At 39.1% G+C, this 20,740-nt stretch overlaps 1 protein-coding gene and 1 long non-coding RNA gene across 2 annotated transcripts in view; one reads left to right on the top strand and one right to left on the bottom strand.

Moving 5' to 3' along the window:
- Positions 1-76: 76 nt before the first annotated feature.
- LOC135293620 (sodium/hydrogen exchanger 2-like) overlaps positions 77-20,740 on the bottom strand; it is a 33,962-nt gene continuing 13,298 nt past the window's right edge. The window contains exons 4-12 of the mRNA XM_064408020.1: positions 15,432-15,649; positions 13,906-14,108; positions 11,251-11,340; positions 9,891-9,961; positions 8,238-8,399; positions 7,594-7,690; positions 6,565-6,696; positions 4,567-4,657; positions 77-2,555 (exon numbers count right to left, since the gene is read on the bottom strand). Of these exons, the coding sequence (XP_064264090.1) occupies positions 2,185-2,555; positions 4,567-4,657; positions 6,565-6,696; positions 7,594-7,690; positions 8,238-8,399; positions 9,891-9,961; positions 11,251-11,340; positions 13,906-14,108; positions 15,432-15,649 (1,435 nt within the window). The 3' untranslated portion in view covers positions 77-2,184. The remainder of the gene's footprint in view (positions 2,556-4,566; positions 4,658-6,564; positions 6,697-7,593; positions 7,691-8,237; positions 8,400-9,890; positions 9,962-11,250; positions 11,341-13,905; positions 14,109-15,431; positions 15,650-20,740) is intronic.
- On the top strand, positions 2,320-6,544 carry LOC135293623 (uncharacterized). The gene is made up of 2 exons (XR_010355745.1): positions 2,320-2,444; positions 4,188-6,544. It is a non-coding gene; the product is annotated as an uncharacterized LOC135293623 (long non-coding RNA).

Consider the following 20,740-nt stretch of genomic DNA (forward strand, 5'->3'; position numbering starts at 1 on the left):
CTCCCCAGATAGAAGCCAAGTGCTTGGTCATTACCAGCACACAAACAAGAAAACTCCATGGAGAGTAAACTAAATATTGATGTGCAACATTCCACATTTATTGGTTTGGTCAGTTTTCAGATCTGCCTGATATAAAACAGATAATTTAAACAATCTGATTTGTAAGGAGGATGTTGTCTCAAAACTGAAATCAAACCTCGAGGCTTTTTTCTTATTCAAACATGATCCAAATAACACAGTGACATAGCATTCCCTGACAGTTTTACAGATGAAAGTACTTTCCTGTTGAAAGACAAATTTAAATTTGTTTTTAAAACTTACTGGCTTTGCTTGAACCTAAGTTTATTTCCAAACAGGAGATGATCATTAGAGGACAGCTAAGTATTGATTTCCACAATAATCATTTGTTGAGAATAGCCATGAACATCTGACTGAGGATTATAGGGTTCACAGAGCCATTCCTCTGCAGCTTAGACTTTGCATTTGCCACACAGCAGAATTTTCTAGAGCTTGAACAGAGGAAAAGGACTAAAGGACCTAAGGAAAGAGTTTGGGAAGGTTTGATATTTCAAATACATACATGAAATAAGTATTTTGGAAATGCTGTTAGAAGACGGAAAGTCTTACATCCCCACTTATCAACCCCCCACCCATGAACATTTAAAAGAAATCTACTTTGTGGTTTTAAAAGAAAACTCTGATTTTTAATAGTTCTTTCAAAACAAGCTTAAATTAAAAAAAAAAAATTAATCTTATTGCCCACAGATTTAGAAATGTGCTAATGAAAGAGAAAAGTCATGATTTCACAGTGTACATTCTTCAATGAAAGTTATCAATTTTGTAACGAGTAGAAAGAAAATTATTTCTGCATTGTCCTGAAATGTGTATCTGTGCTAAAGCAAGCTCAGTACTTAGATTATGTGGGACAGAAAGTGCAAATTCCTGAGAGCTACAGTTACGTATCATTTATTTTAATGCTTCCCATATGCCCTCAAATGACAGCCATTGATGCTAGGATCAAAAAGTCCATTGTTTTAAGGTGCACAGTGACTTCAGCTGATTCCAGAACCCCACTGTGCTACTTTTCTATAAAAACAAATTAGATGGAACATTTTTGTTCCTTGGAGTGCATAGCTCAGACAAAGAAAAGATTACCTTTCCCCTCTTACAGATGAGGAAACAAAAAGTAAAACAAATTAACCAGGGTCACAAGCATGAGCTTTTTTGAGTCTCAGTGGTCCCTGACTCAAACAGGAGACTGCTCGCTTTGTCTACGTGCAGTGCTCTGCAACTATTCTACTGCTGTGTTTGCATTACATTGCAACCAAGTAACTAAGGTGCAAAAAAGCAATTTTGATTCAAAACATTATTTATCCACTTGAAGTTTTTTGGTTTTAGGCCTTCTGATGTCCTGCTAAGCGCTCTCAGTTCTTGCTGACATAAGTGAAAGCCAAGGTAATTCAGTTTTTCTTTGGTGATCCTTATTACCTTTCAAAGGTAACATATTGCCAAAAATTCAGAAAGTAAAAATTCAAGATATTCAGGTCTTTGTTGCAAGTCCTTTTTATAAGCCTTATTTGCAATTCCCCTAGCTTGTTTCTTCTCTTCTTCCTCTTTTTCTGCATCAGAGGTCTTCAAGCAAACTAGGCTTCAGGAATATATTTATTCTTCTTTAGAAGTCTATATGATAGGTGCATTGTGCAATTTTCAGTGGTATTCATGTTGAAGCTCTGGTTAAAACAAGTATTATTGATTATAAATAAAATCTGAAATGATACACAAGTTTGGGGGTATTTCTTAAGAATCTATTCATCACTGGGCTTTCAACAATGACTTCAATAGAAAACTGGGTATTGAACCTTCGTGACTTGGTTCCGTGAGAGATGATGTGATAAGGCACATTTCCATACTATTTTAACAGTGGAAATAATGTGATTAAATTAAAGCATTGCCATAAGTTATTTGTAAAGGAGATATATTTTGGTTTTGTATCTTTAACTTTGCAATTGCTGCAGTATTCCTTTCACTTAGTTAATGGAGTTGACTTAACTCAAATGGAAGTGGTTAGACCCAGATGGAGGCTTGTTGTGTTATTTTAATGGATCCCATAGTCTGATCAGATCATTTAGAATCCTAATTCAATATGTCCATGGTTTATTATCAATAGTTCTCCTTTGGCTATGTTCAGTACAGCTGGTTCTCAGGCTTATTTCTCTGCCTGTCCCCTTGCGATGCCTGCCTAACTAACCGTGGTGGTGGCATAGGTCTTGCTGGCCCATGGTCTGCAGTCAAATCTTCCCTGCTCAAAGTGCCAAATCTTGGTCTCGTCAGCAGTGGTTGCCTGAACCCAATGGATGGCTGAGGCAAGGTGCTTGGCTCCTGCTGCTCTCCTCGTCCGTCCTGGCTCCCGTCAACCTCGTTCTTCCACTCCACCCTAAACTCAGGTAGTGGCCTCTGTTGTCTCAGTCTCTGGTCTCTCAAGATTTTCCCTGCTCTGGGCCTTAGATTGAGCACTGTGGTAGCAGCATCCAACTCAGAGTCACTGCTGTCACCCACTGTTAATTGAAAACAAAAGTATAGTTTTAGGTGTAGAATATAACTGTTTCAGGAATATTTGAGTAACAGCACATTGAGCCCTTGCAGCCATAGAATAAAGTTTCCCCATATTTTTCTATATTCAGTGCTTTCTGATCAGACCCAGTAACAGCCTCTTAATTCTGCCAAAGTAGGGGATAGATTTGACTTTAAAAAATCAAAAGTGTGATTTTTAGAAAGGCCTCACACAGCTGCTCCTTGATTGCCAAGTGCTCCCTTGACTGAAGTGACATTTCCCCGTTTCTGGGAAATTTCCAGTTTTTTGGATAGGAAAAAACTGCTTCTCTCTGAACTTAGGGTCTAGTCCCTGGTTACATCCAAACAGGATACCAAAATTAGATCTCTCAGCCTCACATCTCATGAAATCTAAACCAAGAGGCATTTCCAGAGCACAGCATGTACAGGAGCTCTAGAAACTTGACTTTGGAAAAGGAGCATTAACACTCTTACCAGGCAAAGGATCTCTCAAGGTCAATGTACAGATGGGTGGAAATATCTCATCCTTAATAAGACTGAATGTAAGACATGAAACAGAATCAACAGGGCAAATCTTATAGGTTGCAAGTGCTGCAGACTCTTCCTCCCACTCACAGAAGGGTAGAATATGCTCTAGGGAAAGGTGGCATCATTGCTTAGGGAATGCCCTTAAATGATCACTTCCAGGTAAACCAAGCTGGAGATAGTCTGGATGTGCACATGTGCATATATTTTTCCCCAGCAAACTTCTTTAAAAAGAATTAACATCTTCATCAAAACTTGCACACTTGAGTCATTTGTTAATAATTTTAACAATAGTTTATGAATGCCTCAGATTTGTTCTTAGACTTAAATCAGATATGATGTTTTAAATATATCAAAGTAAATAACTGTGCAACTGTCATAAGAACAAATTAAATTAGTAGCATTCATGTCATTTCTTTTTAAAAAGGTGAGGAGGGGGTCAACAAAATATATCACCATGTAATTGTCCATTCACCCAGATAATTATATATCAAGGGAGGTCTTCATCAGACTGTGTTTTCAGGCTTTTTCCCTTCTAAGTATGTCAAATAATATATTTTTTGACAATTAAATAATCTGGAGGCATATTTTCTCTTTAATTCTAGGTGACAGTAGGTGACCTCTGCAGACTAACTACAGAATAAAAGGCATCCTACACTCAGGAGAGCAACAATATCATTATTAGCAGACAAAAATACAGTCTTTTGTTAAATTAATTGGGAATAGTGAAAAACTAATTGGGGTGGACGTCGGGAAATTTTAGAAATTCTGCACAGGTTTCTTCTTTCCAGCAAGAGATCCTTATGACAGCTTGTCATGAAAGAAAATGCTCCCAAGTATGACATAAGCATAGTAATGAAACCAGTTTCAAAAGTAATATATAGAATTGGGCAAAGTTTTCACATCAAATATTGTGAAATATAGATTTTTAAATTTTTTTTTTGTTAGAACTCAAGAACTACAAAATAAATCATTTGTGAGTTTAGGCAGAGGAAAAAAGTTAATCTTGTAAACCAAAGCATTTTGAGTTCTTCATGAGAACAATAAACTAGATCTAATGTCCTCATTTCCCTCTCTAGTTTGCTTCTCAGAGCAGTGTCCTCTACCCTGACCCCAGAGAGAAAAGAACCAAATAGGCTCATAATCCAGGAGGGATATCTGGATTATGGAATAAAGATGAGAAGAATGAGCCATGGCAGTGTTCCTGGTGCAGAAGTGCAGGAGGCAGGTGCTTGCTGACATGAGGAGATGTGCTGGGAGGACAACGCCAGTATGGGATAGGAAGTGAGAAAGCCCCACAAAACCCTTCTGCCCAGGGCATTTCTCTACACTCACATTTCTGCTTTTAGGACACACTGTTTTAAATGCTCTAGTTTGCTTATTTCTCTACAGCATCCCTGGAAAAACCTCCCTTCTATGTAAGCAAAATGACTGCAGCACAGTAAGAGAAAAGAAGAAAAAATTCATTACCTCTGGAAGATGTTTTATTTCTCACTCGTAGTTTCTCTGGGAGTTTAGTGTTCTTAGGAAGTGAAAGGAATCTTTTTGTATTTGCTGCAGCCTGCATGCAAAGAAAACCAAAACATTTTAAGTCACTGCAGTCTAGTGTACCTGCATAATGCCATGTTAAGATACACAACTGAGGCTTGAACACATTTCTGTAGCTAAAGGGCTTGAGAGTAGTTTTGAATTAGCTAATATGTGATCTTTTACTACACATTCAGTGCTGATTGCTGGCTGAAGACTGTGCTAACTAAGGTAAAGACTGAATAATCTCAAGCAGTTTAATCAAATGAAAACCTAGTGAAATGCCCTCTGAGATCAGAGTTAATAAATGTATTGTCTCTAACCTCAACCTTGCCTGCACAGGCTTTCCTAAGGAAGGTAAATGCTGCAAGCATGGCACTTCATGCAGCTTAAAACTTGTTTAAAACTTTTTATTAGTCAGCTGCAAAAATCCGGTGAGACTGTGGCTTGGGCTGAAGAACCAATCTGCATTCTGATCCTGCAAGTGCTTTATACATATAAATGACTTTATACAGTTGACTAGTCACACTGAAGTTGATGAGGAAGTTAGGCACCAGCATGATCATTTACCAGTTCAGGGCATAAAATTCTTGTTTTCCCCAGACTAAGATTTAAAGGCTCTGGGAACAGACCACACTGCACACTTTCTAGAACACGAGAGGTACTTTCCAGGACAAGTTGCCTTTTTTTTTTAATTCAAAAGTTTCTCAAGGACATCCTTTCTTACATTTGCTACAAAGATTTTTAAAATCTTTACAGTCTACCAGCTCTCCTATGCTAATATCATTACTTGTGGCAGAACCAAAGGGACCCTGAAAGGAAATGTATTTCCCTTAGAGATTTTTCCTCTTTGGATTTTTATTCCTTTCGTCTTTCTCTTCTTCCCTCTGTGGAGGATTTATCCAAGGATAATTATTCTAAAAATTATAGCCAGTGTGTTTTAAAAAGTTACCAGACATCCTTTTTCTTTCCCTGCCCCCAAAGTCCTGCTGAGTCTCCTCACTATTCCACACAGTAAATAATTTAATTGTATGAAAAAGATAACATATGTAACTGTGGTTGAGAAGAAAAAAAATCATTCAGGAACAGTCTTGTTGTTACAATTAACACTCCAGTAGCTCTGGTAATGATCACCTATGAGACATTATCATCCTTTTGGAAACATTATTCCAGCCTCAACTGCTGAAGGACAACTGTATGAATGAAGACAACAGTCACTAAATATTTCTGTAACATGAAAATACATATTCACAGGATAGCTAATTTCCTTGATTCCTGATATGACCCAAAGGATCCGTTTTCCTGCCTATTAGTGTTCTCCATTCCAATATGGCTGGAAGTTTACAACTGCAAGATTGCCTTATAGACTCAAATATTATCATGCCACAGCAATCCTTCTAAGTGGAACAAGTTTTCCTAACCAGTGTCAAAATCTGAAGGCCTGACTACGTTTTATGAATACTAAAGAGCATATAATATTTTTCAAGTGAAGAGCTTGCTCTGACTGATGTGGTCAAAAGTCCTCTCCTATATTTTGGAGCTTAAGTAGCTTTTCTATCTCAAACTCATTTTTAACCTTTAATCATCCACACTTCATCAAAATACTGATAGAGAATACCTACATTGTGCACGGAGCCTGTCCAGTTTCTCTGAGATAAAAATATGGCAGCAGATCCCACTCCCATATCACATTCTACAAGACTGAAGCCTTGCTGAAGGTGTCAACACAAATTAAGGGGCTCATGGGTACAACTCAAGGTGTAAGTGTGATATTACATGTGCAGTTGTCTTCCAAATTCAGGATTTTTCCCTGCATGTCAGAAGATTGCTTTTTCTGCATGACAGTTAGCTACAAAGAGCTGCTTTCAATAAAAATTAAAATTTAAAAAAACAGACCAAAAAAAAAAAAAAACAACAAAAACCACCACAAAATGCAAGTACCGGTCTTTCCCTTGACAGGCTGTTTGTTTTCCTCAGGCTCTCCCGAAGGCTGTGCCGACGACGGATCAGAATTTCTTTGGCCTGCTTCTCACTTGCATCTGCAGCCAGGCTATGTCGGTTGTAGGACATTGTCTGAAATGGAAAAGCAGTGATCACAGCCTGGAAATCATGATGTCAAATGTATTGGACTATATGAACAGGGGAAAAGCAGGCTTTTTGCTTTAATAAGCATCATAAATCCTTGTGAACAAGATTGCATTGCAGATGATTAAGAAGAAGAACAATAATTATGCCAAGAATGTTTTTTATTCATCAGCTTCACAACCACCTAGGTTTTTTGTTGGTTTTGGTTCATTTTTTTAACCTGCTGATATTTATAATGAAAGACAAAATGGAAGAAGCTGGCTTAATACCATGTTTACTCCCACACTGTTGTAGCTTGGTCAGTATGTCAGTAGAGGACACATTTGAAAGTGATGAGTCCCCTAGAGGGAAGTATTTTTACCTCCAGCAAGCTGAAGCTTGCTCAATTTTTGAATGTTTTCCAAGGGCTCAGGCATTCAAACTACTTGGCCACATGAGGACAAATGTGAAATGTCCTTTTGCTTTTATTTCACTATTTTTCCAGTTCATCATCTCTGATCTTAATACAAACAACTTTACAACTGGAGGCAAATAGGAAATCTAATCCCATATCATGAAGTTACCAATATACTGATACAAGTAGACAATGTTGGGTTGAATTGGCAGCTATGATCCTCCTTTAAAACTGTGGTTGCATCAGAGGTAATAAGACAAAAACATTAAGCCTTATCAATAGTATAAGATCAAGTAAGTATTTACACAAAGGAATGTGAATATGCTACTGTACATATGACAGCATATGGATTCAAGGCAGCAGAGGTAAATAAGAGCATTATTTGTTATTGTATGATAGAGCAGATGTACTAACTCAAAGATGTGTTAAGAAGATAATCAGTATATCACAAGAGCAATGGGATATTTATGTAGGCAAAAGTTCATCCTTACTCGGTGTCGTATTTGGTAGAGATTCTTTGTTAATATTTCTCGCATGTTTTCCATTTCAGTGGGAGAAAGGGGCTTTATCTTGCCTTCATGATAGTCACTGCAGCAGAATGAAAAAAAGGAAAATAGGGGAGAGGGAGAGAGAGAGAATGTTTTTATTTTTATGGTCAGGAATGACATTTGAATTATTTCCTTTGTTAGAGGTGGAAGCAACATTTCAAAACAACCAAGTAGTAGGTGAAAATATAACATGTAGAAATGAAATCTTGATTTCATTTGCATCTGTGATCAAAATGACAGTAATTTGTCCACTGTATTTAGGTACTATTCAAAATGCCCCTCAGGCTTCTCTTGTAGCTATTCTCAGCAGGCAGGCAGGCACGTGTTCAAGTCCATCTCCGCTCTACACGGCAGATGCATGTTCCAGGGAGCAGCTGTCCCAGTGAAATGACACACGCCGGAAGAACACAGCACTTCACCTGCAGCTACAGGCAAAAGGCTCTTGTTTCACACCCTCTTACTCTTCTGGTGACATTAGGACACAAAGTACCCTCAGTCAAAGTGATTATCCTGCCTACAGCCCGGGCTGTGGAATAAACTGTGTGACCCAGCTGAGCTGCTTGGCCGTGCTGGCATCGTTTGCTTACCTGAGAGACACCGACGATGGGACCTTGCTTATCATTCCACTCTCTGCCATCTCAATGGCATGCTTGATCTCTAGCTTCTTGTATAAAGAAACAATGCTGGATTTGGGCTGGTTCTCACGGATTAGAAGTCTTCGCAGGTATTTATTGTCGAACTTTTTAAACCTGTACAAACCAGCCCAACCAGTTAATTCTTACTGTGCATAGTTAAGGAAAGCCAATATATTGCAATTAATAAAATTTTAAAGGACTTTATTGTCTGGGAATGTGTCTGTTCATGTTAACAACCTAATGCTGAGTAACTTAAGAAAGGGTCAATTTCAACTTTACTTCAGATAGATAGTCTTAATAGGTTAGATAGATTAATATGTTAATGTCTCCCTAGAAGCAACTTTAAACTTTTAGGTATTCTGTTATTAGAAAATATTATTTTTAATTCTCTGTTTTCATCAAGACAAAGAGAACATTAAATATTTAGTGTAATAACAAATAAAAGGCCAAAATTTGCATCAAGTGCTTTTTCTTTGAAATTTTAGCTTGCTTTTTTAAAACTTTAGAAGTTGTTCCTTTCTCTAAAGCAACTGCACCCTCTTGGTTGCTTAGTGAAAAAATATTGATTACAGCTGGTGTTGATTTTGTTTGTCAGAAAATATTTTGCCCTCCAGACATTCTGAAATTATTCTTGAATTGTGGGTGTGAAGGTCATGAAGAAGCGGGACTCTCCTTAGCTGTGCAATCTTTTCATTAAAGATCTCACACAGACTGGAGGAGAACCAGGATAAGTAAAGAAAAGTTGTATCCCTGTCACTCATCTGTCAGGGAAGTGTCCTGTGTCACCCCCAGTCAATTCTGGACACTGTGTCCACCCTGTGTCAATTTTTATTTGGAGAGGGCTCGCCTCAGCCATTCCTGCTGGTGCTATTATCTCTTTATATAAAATACTTTTATATATAAGTATATATAAAACACTTAAATTCTTCTTGGAGCAGAGACTAGAGGGTAGTAAGCAGTGCCCATGCTTTGGGTCTAAAGAATTTGGATGTAAAAGGAATTGGAGCCAACCTAATGATGATGATGATGATTCCACAGATAAAGTAAAAATATGAATTATTCAGGTATTGCCGGAGGTAATCCTCTTAACTGATACTAACCTTAAGGAATACCATCAAGAGCTGTGGAGCTGCCTGCCATTAGGATCTGTCATGTGTCTCATGCCAGCTGCTGCCTTGATCTTTCTAGAGGAAATCCACTAGCTTTTGTATGTTTACCATCAAATAGGAAACTAACCCATCACTTAACTTCCCTAAGAAATACAGCTTGCAGGAGGACAGCTGGGTGGGAAAAAAGGCTCAGCAGACATACAGGAAATGCTTTGCAACAGTCAGAATCATGCACCCTCAGAAGGTACCATCCTTCACCCTGGGATCAGAGGGCTGCCTTTCTTCCCAGCTGGAGATTCTGTTGTACTTGCTTGTGGTTTAGTAAAAGACATTGTTTTCCTACTTTCCCTTTGAAACCCACATGTTCTAAAAACAACCATATGCTTTCAAGAATAAATGCTGAAAATGAAATTTGATGCCCAACAGTCTTTGTTTGTTGCTGCAGAGCCATTTCAACCTCTCCTGTTTAACAAAGAGCTTCAAATGCCATTCTTACTTATCTCTCCAAAAGTTGTGACCCCAGTGTCCACACACATCTTCAATTCCAGTCTTCACGTGGTCAAAGAACTAAAGGAAAACATTGGTTCATTACATAAACTTATAGACATCACTTGCCTTATCTTTAGACCTTATTAGTTTTCAACTAACTTTAAAACAGAAACATCTAGTCACAACTCAGGACAATGCTTCAGTCCTACAAAAAGCAGTCCAAACCAAGCTCAAAGACAGAACCTGTTTCTTTCCCCCTAAATCTTCCTTAGTTCACAGCCACAAAAGGACAGAAGTTAGTTGCTAATTCCCTCAGTGTCAATCTTGCTCAGCTCCTGCCTGAAACTAAAGGCTTTTCCTATATTTTCACTTACTTGAAATTCCCTAACCACTCACTGCTATGCCTGGAACTTCACCAGGCCTGACAGTGAGGCAAGCATGACCTTGTGGAGAAGAGAATCTCAGTGGACAGAAGCTCCCTACATCAGCACCAGCCCCTCAAGATGCACAGACAGCATTAGGTCCTGAGATCCTATTTTAGGAATTTGTATCATCTTAAAACACCCTGTCCACCTAATATTAGAAACACGCTCTCCCTGAGTCTATTATCAATTAGGAAAACTGAATCAGTTCAGCTAAGGTCTCACTGGATCCCAGAGGCAGCATGTTTCCTTTTAATTCAGAAACCATCATAGGGGTCTTTCAGTCTCAGAGAAAAACTGTGGTAGACATGTCCAAAGGATAAGGTCTAAAAGGACAGACTTTTAGATGCCTAGATTGGCTTATTTCCCAAATGTGGCCCTTACTATTCCTCCCTTTTGAAATTTCAAACCACTTGCTTCAGGTATTCTGCAAGGAGAAATACATTCAAGAAGATGCATGGCTAATAATCTGCAACAATTGGAGACACACATGTACCAAACATATATCCATAAAAAGGCTGATGGTGTAAGAATTTAGTAAGTTTAAGAGTGTGTTTAAGAGAAGTTTGCATTTGTTTAATTAGATTAAATCAAATACAGTATAATGTAATTAAATAAAGCCAAAGGTTTCCTGGTGTAGCTGAATTATAAAATAACATGTATCTCATGTGTGAAATAAACTACAGAAAGTTAATTTACTCCTAGATCTGAACAATTAAGAAAGTGAGAGATTCCAAAATAAGGATACGTAACAATAATTTCTGTAATTGCTAAAAGTTAAATATAAGCTTTACAATTATTGTGCTTATAACAGCTATCAAAAAGAAATCTAGAACACCCTCTCCATAATACTGATGCTGAATGCTGAATGCTTGTCTGCCTAGATGCGATTAGAAATTTCATCTATACAAGGGTTTCAACTATGATACTGAAGCTGCAACATACCCTGTTATAAATCTCTTCACTGACAGCAGGCTGCTTTTTATTTGACCTTTTGACATCAAGAAACTCCACGAGTGGGCGAATTGTTATTCCCTGTGAAGAAAAAAAGAGTACAATAATTATAAAAGTGCATTAATTCTTTTGATTAGCAGGTTTTGCACTTAGCTATGAAGTCCTTGTCAGCTCAGACTCCATTAATGCAACAGAGGAAAAAAGGGCACCCTAAACAGAGAGCTCCAAGAGCGTCAACCTAACAGAAACTATCAGGAATACATCACCTATCCCACCCATAATAATTTTAAACTTTTTTTTTTTCAGTTTTGTTATGTGTTAGAAAAACATGAATTAATAAATTGATTCCCTGTAATTTTGAAATGAACATGTAAAGTCCTCTTTTTCAGTGCTTGAGTCCAAAAGAGGTATTCAAAGATATGTAAACAATATTATTATTAGTATCTAAGATCATGAAACTATGTTTTTTTGTAAATATGTATCCTTGCCTGACCATTCTCAGAGAAAGAACAGAAAGTTTTGGCTATTCCCTGAATGATATAATGGTTTTCAACAAGTATTTGTGGAAGAATTAAGATAATTTGTTTACTTGTACAGACACACTGGCACAGGGGAGAGGAATGAATCTCCTGTGGTGTTGAGATCAGTCCCTCCTATCCCAGACACCCAGGTCACATTTCTTTTCGTAAATGAATCAAGCTTTATTTTAAAAGTAGTTAGGTTTCTTTGCCCCATTGCTCATAATGGAACACTCATCTTGAACCTTATTGTTCTGATAATTAGAAAGCTGCTTCTTAATTGCATCATGGTCACTGTGTACCACTTTGTTCTTGTGCCAACATTTGTCTCTTTAGTTTAAACAGTGTTCACTCCCTTGTATAAACAGTAATTATAGTCCCTCTTCTCCTTCATCTTGCTAAGGCCAAGGCATCCTGGTCTCCTTTCCCATGACATGCTTACCAGTCCCCTGATCACTCCAGAATGTGCCACTATGCTCTAATGGAAATACCTGTCTCAGTGTGTCCTAAGATCACATTTGCCTTTCTTCTGTCCCCACTGTATCACTGCCTTAAAATCTACCCCACTACCAGCTAGTACACCTGCATCTTTTTCCCTTTTTTTTTTCCAGATCAAAGGTTCCCATTTCACAAGAGAAATTCCAGTAAGAAAGTCCTTGCAAGGACACGTTTGCACACATTACTGCTCAGTTTCATTCTGTTCCTTTCACACTGGCCCTCAGTTCTTTCCACAGGATACTGTATCTCACTGTCACCCTGAGAACACTTTTCAAAATCTGTCATCAAGAAACATCAGCAACAAAAACTCCTACATCTATGTGCCATGGTCCGTTAACAAGAGTATTACCTTATCCTTGAGGAATTCCTTTAATAATATCAGCCTATTATCTGGTCAGGGTGGTTGAACACTTAAGCAGGTGCCCAGAGAGGCTGGGGTACCTCCATCCATCAATATATTCAGAACTCAGCTTGACATGGCCCTGAGGAGCATCATCTAACTTGAGGGTTGCCTTGCTTTGAGCACGGGATTGGACTAGAGACCCCCAGAGATCCTTTCTGACCCAAAGGACAATTTGCTTCTATTTCTATTTAAAGGAGGAACTGTAAGCTCCTTTTTCATTCATTTTACAGTCATCCTAATGTCAATCTAAACCTCAGTTTAATGAGTAGTTACACTAGCAATCCCCTCTGTAGCCCCCTCCCCAAAGATTTTACAATAATCCAGTTAAATGAGATCAATCTAGAAAATAAATTGCCTTATGAAAGAATAATACCAGGCTTTTCTTTGATAAATCATGTTGCATCTCACAGCACATTCCATTTATCTTCATATTTTAAATTATTCTGTCTTTCAAAATTAGTTTTCACAGCTAAAGTCAACTAAGTGACCTCCACATTGCCCCTTTGCCCAAGCATGAGCACAGATACTTGTTTCCCTCAGCACATTTTTCCATGTAAAGGCAGAGAAACAAAATTTTATATTTTTTTCCACAGATCTGATATTTCATTAATAGCCACTCACATCTCTCTCACTGCTCTGGAAAATGACCAGTCTGATGTGTTTATCTGATGGGCTTGGCCTCCTCTACATTTTGCAGGTTTCAGTCTCTTGCTCACCCTTGACCAGGTCTCCATGGCCAGGTGGCCATCAGAGACAAGTTCTTCATGTCCTAACACACACCTGGTGCTTTCTTAGGGCTGTCCAGCTGGTTTGCAGCATCACTTCCTAACACCCAGACTCCATTCCATCTGCCTCGGCCCTCAGTGTCTTTAGCTCACCGTGCACTATGTCTAACACTGAACTTCTGAGTGAACACACAAATTTAAACATTCTAGAAAAAGGAATTAGCACTGAAGCTGTGCCCAGATTATCTTTTGTCTCTACTCCAACCTCACTAGTCTTAAATACTTAGTACTACTTACATGGTAGCATAAGTACTTAATATCTGGCATACTTTTGCTACCTGCCTGTGGTATGCATAGCATTTTTTCTACTATGACTATGGCAAGTACCTTCAAGTATGTTCCTTACAGTCATTAAGTTAGAAAATTTAATTTTCTACCCATTAGAGGTACTTCTTTACAACCTGTCTGAGAAAGAAGAAGTTCAGGAGAAGAAAGATAGTACCTGAATGAAAACGGTAAAGAATATCACCACGATAACAGCAGTGATGAACAATTTCTTCCTGGGAAACACAGCAGGAGGAAGCAGAAATACAAGTGAAAAACAAATTGCTCCTCGGAGACCTCCATAGGCGATAATAAATTGGTCCTTAAAAGTGAGAGGTATTGTCCGGAATACATTAATGATCTGAGTCAGAACAAAAACACCTGAGGGAAAAAAACAGAAATACAGAGAGGAGGGGAAAAAAAGGGATCTTCAGAACTAGCCCATGATGCTAATATTTGTTTAAAAATACTTCTATTTACTTCTTCAATATATATTATTGATGAAATGAAGCATTACTTAACAGCTTTAATATTAAATTTAAAAGCCTTATGAACATCATTTTGAACATATTCAGTGAGCTAAACACCTCAAGTCAGCTGGATTTAGGACCTGAAGCAGCTAATAGATCTCCACAAGACAGCTACCTGCTAGACTACACCTCTATAACAGCAATAATTCTCTGCGTCAGTTTTGACCAAAACTCCTATTGCTTTTTCACTGCATTTGAGGTAATTTTGAAAACTGGTTTGTCTCCACCATCAATCTGTGCTTTGAATGCTGCAAACTCCTGTTCACTCAATTTTACTCACACAGACATGAAGGATGCAGGACTGGGATGGGGGGACAACACACCAGTTACTTCTGCTGCATCTTTTGGAAAAAGTTTCCAGGGATGTGGCAGACTGGAGTAAAGGAATAAAGATAGGTGAAGGAAGCAAGCATAGGGGGCAAGAGCTGGGTGGCAATCAGGCTGTTGGTCTGCTTTTCAGCATAAAGTATTGATTGTGGGGTGGCAGGTGCAGTAGGAAAATAGTCCAGGTTTCTGCTCTGGAAGAGCTTAGACTTGAGAGCTGGATTAATGTAGGGTGCAGATTTGAGCATGACCCACCCATACACATTCAGGGACTGAATCATTAGAGATGAAGCTGGGGAGAGGAGCAGATTTAACACCTACCAGCCTGCCCTGAACTTAGCTTGTACTGTAAATTTAGGAGGGATCAGTTTCTTACAGGAGTTTTTCTTTACACTTCAATTACAGCATTTACATACCATTGCTGTCAAGGACTGTGAAAATCCCAAAGCTAGTGAACATAAATTATAAACAAAACAAAAACAAAGCAAAAAATCCTACAAACTAACAAACAAGAAAAAAAACCCCAAAACCTTTTTAATTCCTGAATGATTGCTAATTATTTTTACCAAAATGTGGTTATTTGTAAATAAATGTTTACTTAAATACATGTATTGTGATTAATAAAGCAGACTGCCTCTCACTTTAGGTGAGTAGGATCAGGGAAAAACTTTTACGATTTTTAGGATCCGTTTTAGGGAAAGGTGGAAGCTGACCCTGTGATAGAGGGCATGGTACTAATACAAAAACCATTCCACAAACTGATGGGCATCTGTCTGGCATTTTCTACTTGACAAGAGATAAAACATTTCACTTGCAAAGAATACTGACCCATAGTCAGAGACTTGCTTACCCAGTGCCCTCCAGATTAAACAGAAGAGGAGGGTGAAGCTTACAAAGGCCCAGTTCCACTCGTGGTTCTTCCCAACTGTAGACACACCCATGAAGATGAAGATTAAAGTCTCACTGACACTGCTCAGCATCTTCATGAAATATTTTATCGTTGTGTAGGATTTCTGAGAAACATTTTCCTCCACGTATTTATTCATGGTCATGGCACAAGCTGTAATCCTGAAAGGTAAACATTATCCCATATTTCATTTGCTTTTTTTTTTTAGCCTCTCATATATCTATGTAATATTATTCATTTTCCACAGTTCTCTTTAAAATGCAAAGCATAACTTATTCCATAGCCAATCTCAAATTTACAGACTTGGTGAACCTACAATTTTGGGCATAATTTTTTTTTTTTTCTGTAATGGGAAGTTTTCTGAGCAGACATCAGTCTATGGAGAGTTTTTTCACATACTAACTGCACATGATCTGTGCAGGAGTCACTCCAGCTCTGTTTTGAAAAGGGGCAGAGATCAGGAGAGACAGGGACAGCCTTGGAAAACAGGAGTTGCTGCATCTCTTGCTGCTGAGGGACATCAGACAGGGTGGAAACTGCATATCCTGGGGCAGGGCAGGACTTCCCTCGTTCCCTACCATCAGCTGTCCAACCTCAATGGCAGTGACAGTAGCCAGCTCCTCTTTCCAAGCAAAGTAAGCAGCAAGGCTCCAGACAATTTGTCATCCTTCACCAGTTTAGGCCTGCACATAGGGCTGAATAGCAGAAAAATACCACCAGAAATCAAACTGATGCTGCTGCACATTTAAAGCATCTACAAATTAATGAAATGGGCATCTCAGCTGATACATGAGAGAAAATGAAGAGCTTACTGTAAATGCATTCACAAGTCTATTTTCTGTGTTAGCCAACAGAGTTTGTTAATTCTTGGGAAAGGCAAGGGGGAAAAACATGGTTGTACATCACTTGCTCAGTATGGCTGTCCACAGTACAGGGATGGCTGAGGACCACTCAGCTACACATTTACAAGTTTAAGGGTAGTTAGCAGAGCTGGCTGGAGGATAACTCCAAGGTGGTGTCTCAGTAGGGAAGACAGTCTGAGCTGACTAATAATTATCAGGGAGGACAACTAAGGCAAGATACATTGTGAAACAGCTGTCGTTCCTGGTTCTACTGTCTAGGGCAACAACATCTGCTCTGATTGCCCAGTGAAAAGCATTATACACATCCATGTATGTGTTCTCAGACAAACCCATAAAAGTCTGTGCTAAAGATTTTAGCAGGCTAAATCTAAACAAAGAAAGAGAGGTGTATTTATATTTACATTGTCTTTCTGAATACAGCCAATTTGTCTATGGTTATTTATTCCAGTTACACCAGGTTTTCAGATATAATTATTTGCTAACATAGGGGATATTTCTTCATGCTGAAATCTCTACACTTCTCTCTCTCGTGGAGCAGGAGGGCAGGTTTGCTAGCATCTCTGAAAATTTCTGTTGAAATCTCTTAAGTCTTGTGGAGATTTCACTGCAGAAACTCTTCTGCTAAGCATGTCCTGCCTCTAATCCAAGAGCCCCATCCCTGAACCACTCTGAACCAAACATCCCTGAATGTGAATGTAAATGGAAAGGCAGACTGGGACAGAGCTCAGAAAAATCTCACTGACAATATGAACACACATGCCTGGGTTCTTTCTTCTAAATAAGAGATATTAAAAATTTTTGCAGAGGAGGAGGAATCTCAGAAGCAGTAGTAACTTCAAAAGGACCTCCATACAATGAATTTTTTTTGCATTTTGCAAGAGAGAGTCTGTAGCAGCAGCTCAGGTTGTAGTCACAACCCAAAGTTCAGACTCTGAACATATTTCTCTTGATTAATTAAAGTTAATTTTGTCCAGAAGTTTCATTCTCTTACATGGAACCACATCTACATCCCCAAAGTGGCTGGGCAACAATACTTCTGAAGGACAAGTCTGGCAGGACACGCAGACACTGGGAGAGGACAGAGTGTACTCTGTTGACCTCTCCCAAGCAGCAGAGACCCTGAATATACATCAAAGTGAAGAAAACCCAAGGAAGAAGATGTGATATGGTGACAGATGCAGTCTGATAGGACAGATAGTGCCTTACAAATACAGGCAGAACAGTGCACCTACCCTGCCCTTCACCCTGCATTTTTGCCCACCTATACCTGGTAATGGAGAAGGATCTAGTCAGCAGAAAATAAAATGCCCATTGGAATGCGAAGACTAGCTCCAAACCTAAGCAAACTCCAAGACTAAGAAGGAAGAAAATCTCACTAAGGCTATCCCAGACCCCCATCTATATTTAGTACAGATGTAATTGTCAGCCCTCTCCTCACTGTCAGCTGATTTCGCCACAGTCCCGAACAGAAAGATCCAATGTGGTCCACAGGTAGCATGCTGCTTGGGAAGCAGAGCTCATCCTGACCACACAGGGTCCACTGTGGAAGACATAATGTAGATTTCATAAGCATGCAAGCTTTCTCCCTGAAACACTCAGAAGTTAAGGTAACATTTCTAGTTTAAGCACATGGTTAGGATAACAGAGGTGCCAATACTGACAAACTGATGATGCTTTTCACAGCTTTCCTCCTTGTTCTGATCTTACAGGTCCCCAGACTGGGGACTTACAACAGATCCCACATCATGTGCCTGAGCAAGAAAGCAGGAGAGGACCTGGCACACACATGGATTTTGTCCTGGATTTTTGGTCAGGACATGCACTCAAGCCCAGAAGCTGTCAGACACTCCCAGGTTCCTCCGTTTGTACACAGTTCTGATGATCAACCACAAAAGTACATGCACAAATCTTCTCAAATCCACTTAACACTTTGACCTGCCACAAGTCTCATACTCAGTGGCAAAGCAGCTCTTCACTGCACTGACACAGCTACAAAGATGTCAGCGATGCCTGGGCTGTGACAGCTCCCCTGTGTGTACAGTGCTTATCTGCACAAGTGTAAGCAGCGTGGTGCAGCACAGCTACCCCAGGCAAAGGCACACTCAGTGGAGCTGGCAAGTGCAGGGGCAGCAAATGCAAAAGAGCAAGAAGCAGTGGGTGGGCTGGAAAACAGCCATTTCTAGGCCCACAGCCATTTTAGAGTCCCAAAGCAGCAGCTTAGTGCCCTGAAGCATTAGGACTGTCAGGTCTGCATCAAAGGCACAACAAAACACACAGTAGTATTTATTACCTTCTTAAAATAAATCGTTTTTATGATTATAGTAATTTAGGAAAGCCCTGCAGCAAGGAGAGCAGGGAATCATGCTCTGGACATGGTTTGTTTTTGGAACCTGAGGTAACGGAGACACTGTAAATGGATGTCTGATAAGAATCTGTCACCAGATTAATCAGAACCCTTGCAAGCTGTAACTTAAAACACCTACCATGCTAACCCACTAGAATTTAAAGGGACAACACTCTTATTTTCAGTCACATTTTGCATTCATTCAATTAGTGTCAAGCAATTGAGGAGGTGGTTCAATGCTACAAGAAATAGAACTGCACATGATTTGTTGCTCTTCAAATAAGTAATATTTCACACCTAATCACTGCTCAGTTTGAATCATGTATCGCTTTAGAGTATTTATTTACATGAGAAAAAAATGTTTAAGTCTCCTTCATTTGAAAATTGTGTGGGGTTATAGTGTTAAAATTTAATATAAAATCAATGTCTTTGTGCAAGATTTTATATACATTATTATAATAAATTCTTCACAAACTAAATTTCTACTGTTATGATAATCAAAGCCAAAGCTTAGATGTGCTTTATTTTACATTTCTTACTCACATACATTAATTCTGGCTTCCAATTCTGTGACCTGAGTAGTTGCCTTGGTCAAGAAGGGGAAGGGAAAAGCACTTCATTACAAGTAACCTGCAACATTCTGTACTTCTGAAGAATAAAAGTCTCACTGTATAAACAGTACAGTTTCTGTCAGGACTGCAATAAACTAGGCCACAGGGTTCAATCCTCAAGTTTCCTTGACCTACTAAATTTACAGTAGTTTCAATGTTTGCTCCTTTCAGCCTGCTAAGTCATTGTTGCAAAAAAAAAAAAAAAAAAAAAAAAAGAAAACGAAACCTATATTAATATTAAAATTCTGCTGCTTCACAGCCTTTATGAGCAATTAGTAAGCAGAAAATGCAGCATGGAAGCAAGTGAATAAAGTTCAGATTCAGATTTCTATATTTTACATCTGTGATCCTTATTCATGTCAGCTCTAGTTACAGTAGAAACTTTTCCTCTCCTTCTGAAGAGGATTTTCTCTGCAGCTCCCAGGGCCATGGTTCAGTCCCTTCACTGTTTCAGCCAGGTAACCTGGTGCAGGGGTTATACACGGACATTTCAAGAATCGTTTATCCTTAGAATGAGTACACAGACTTATCAGAAGAGGGACAAGTGCCTTTCATTCCCTTCTATTCCTCTGCCAGTGAATTCCTACTTGCCCAGGAATGAGGCAATCTGTCTAAGTATTTTATTTATTTGGTAACACTGTATGTTCCTGCTCATGTCCTTCCCCGAAAGTATGGTACAGCACGTAACCACAAGATCTCAACGAGTATCTTTATAAACCTGGTTATGAAAGAAGAAGTTTCACAGGCTCATGTGGATATGAGTGAAAAAGGGGAGACCTGGCAATTATTACTCATAGGCTGAACCGTAAATGGCCACATTTGCAAAGTAAAGTAAATAATAAATAAACAGTCTCGGTTGTAAGGGACATTCCAAGGTCATTTGCTCCAGCTACCTGCTCAAAGGAGGGCTGACTTTTAAATCAGACCCAAGCAATCCTCACATGAGTCAGTCACTGCAAAAAATGACAGGGAACTCTGGTTAACCCTGGTGTGTGTTTTTGCACTGTGACACAGAGCAAATCACTTTCTGTAGTTCAAAGGCCAAAGAAATGTGACAAGAGCAGGGCAGATTTACTCCAAGGGGATCTAGAGATTGCAGGAGCTCCAAGGCTGTCAGCAGCACTGCTGGGAGGGGACAAGCTTTATGGCTTATAGCAGCTGAGAACCTACATGGCTACAGAGAGCCCTTCTGTCTCAGCTGGGATGTTACTGCTGTACACAGTTCTGTCAGCTATTACAAAGTATGCTTAGAGACAAAAACAGACAAAGTATTTTAAAGATAACTCATTTTCTACCATGCTCTTTGAGGGTGAAAATACTTTGTGTTTCCTCTTCTGTTCTGCACCCCTTCAGGATCCACTGCACAAACGAAAATGAACATGTTGTTAGTGCTGTGGGAAGCACTGGTGTGCTGGTGGCAGGCACTGGCATGTG

Source organism: Passer domesticus, chromosome 2, assembly GCF_036417665.1.
Source record: "Passer domesticus isolate bPasDom1 chromosome 2, bPasDom1.hap1, whole genome shotgun sequence".
NCBI classification, from domain to species: Eukaryota; Metazoa; Chordata; class Aves; order Passeriformes; family Passeridae; genus Passer; species Passer domesticus.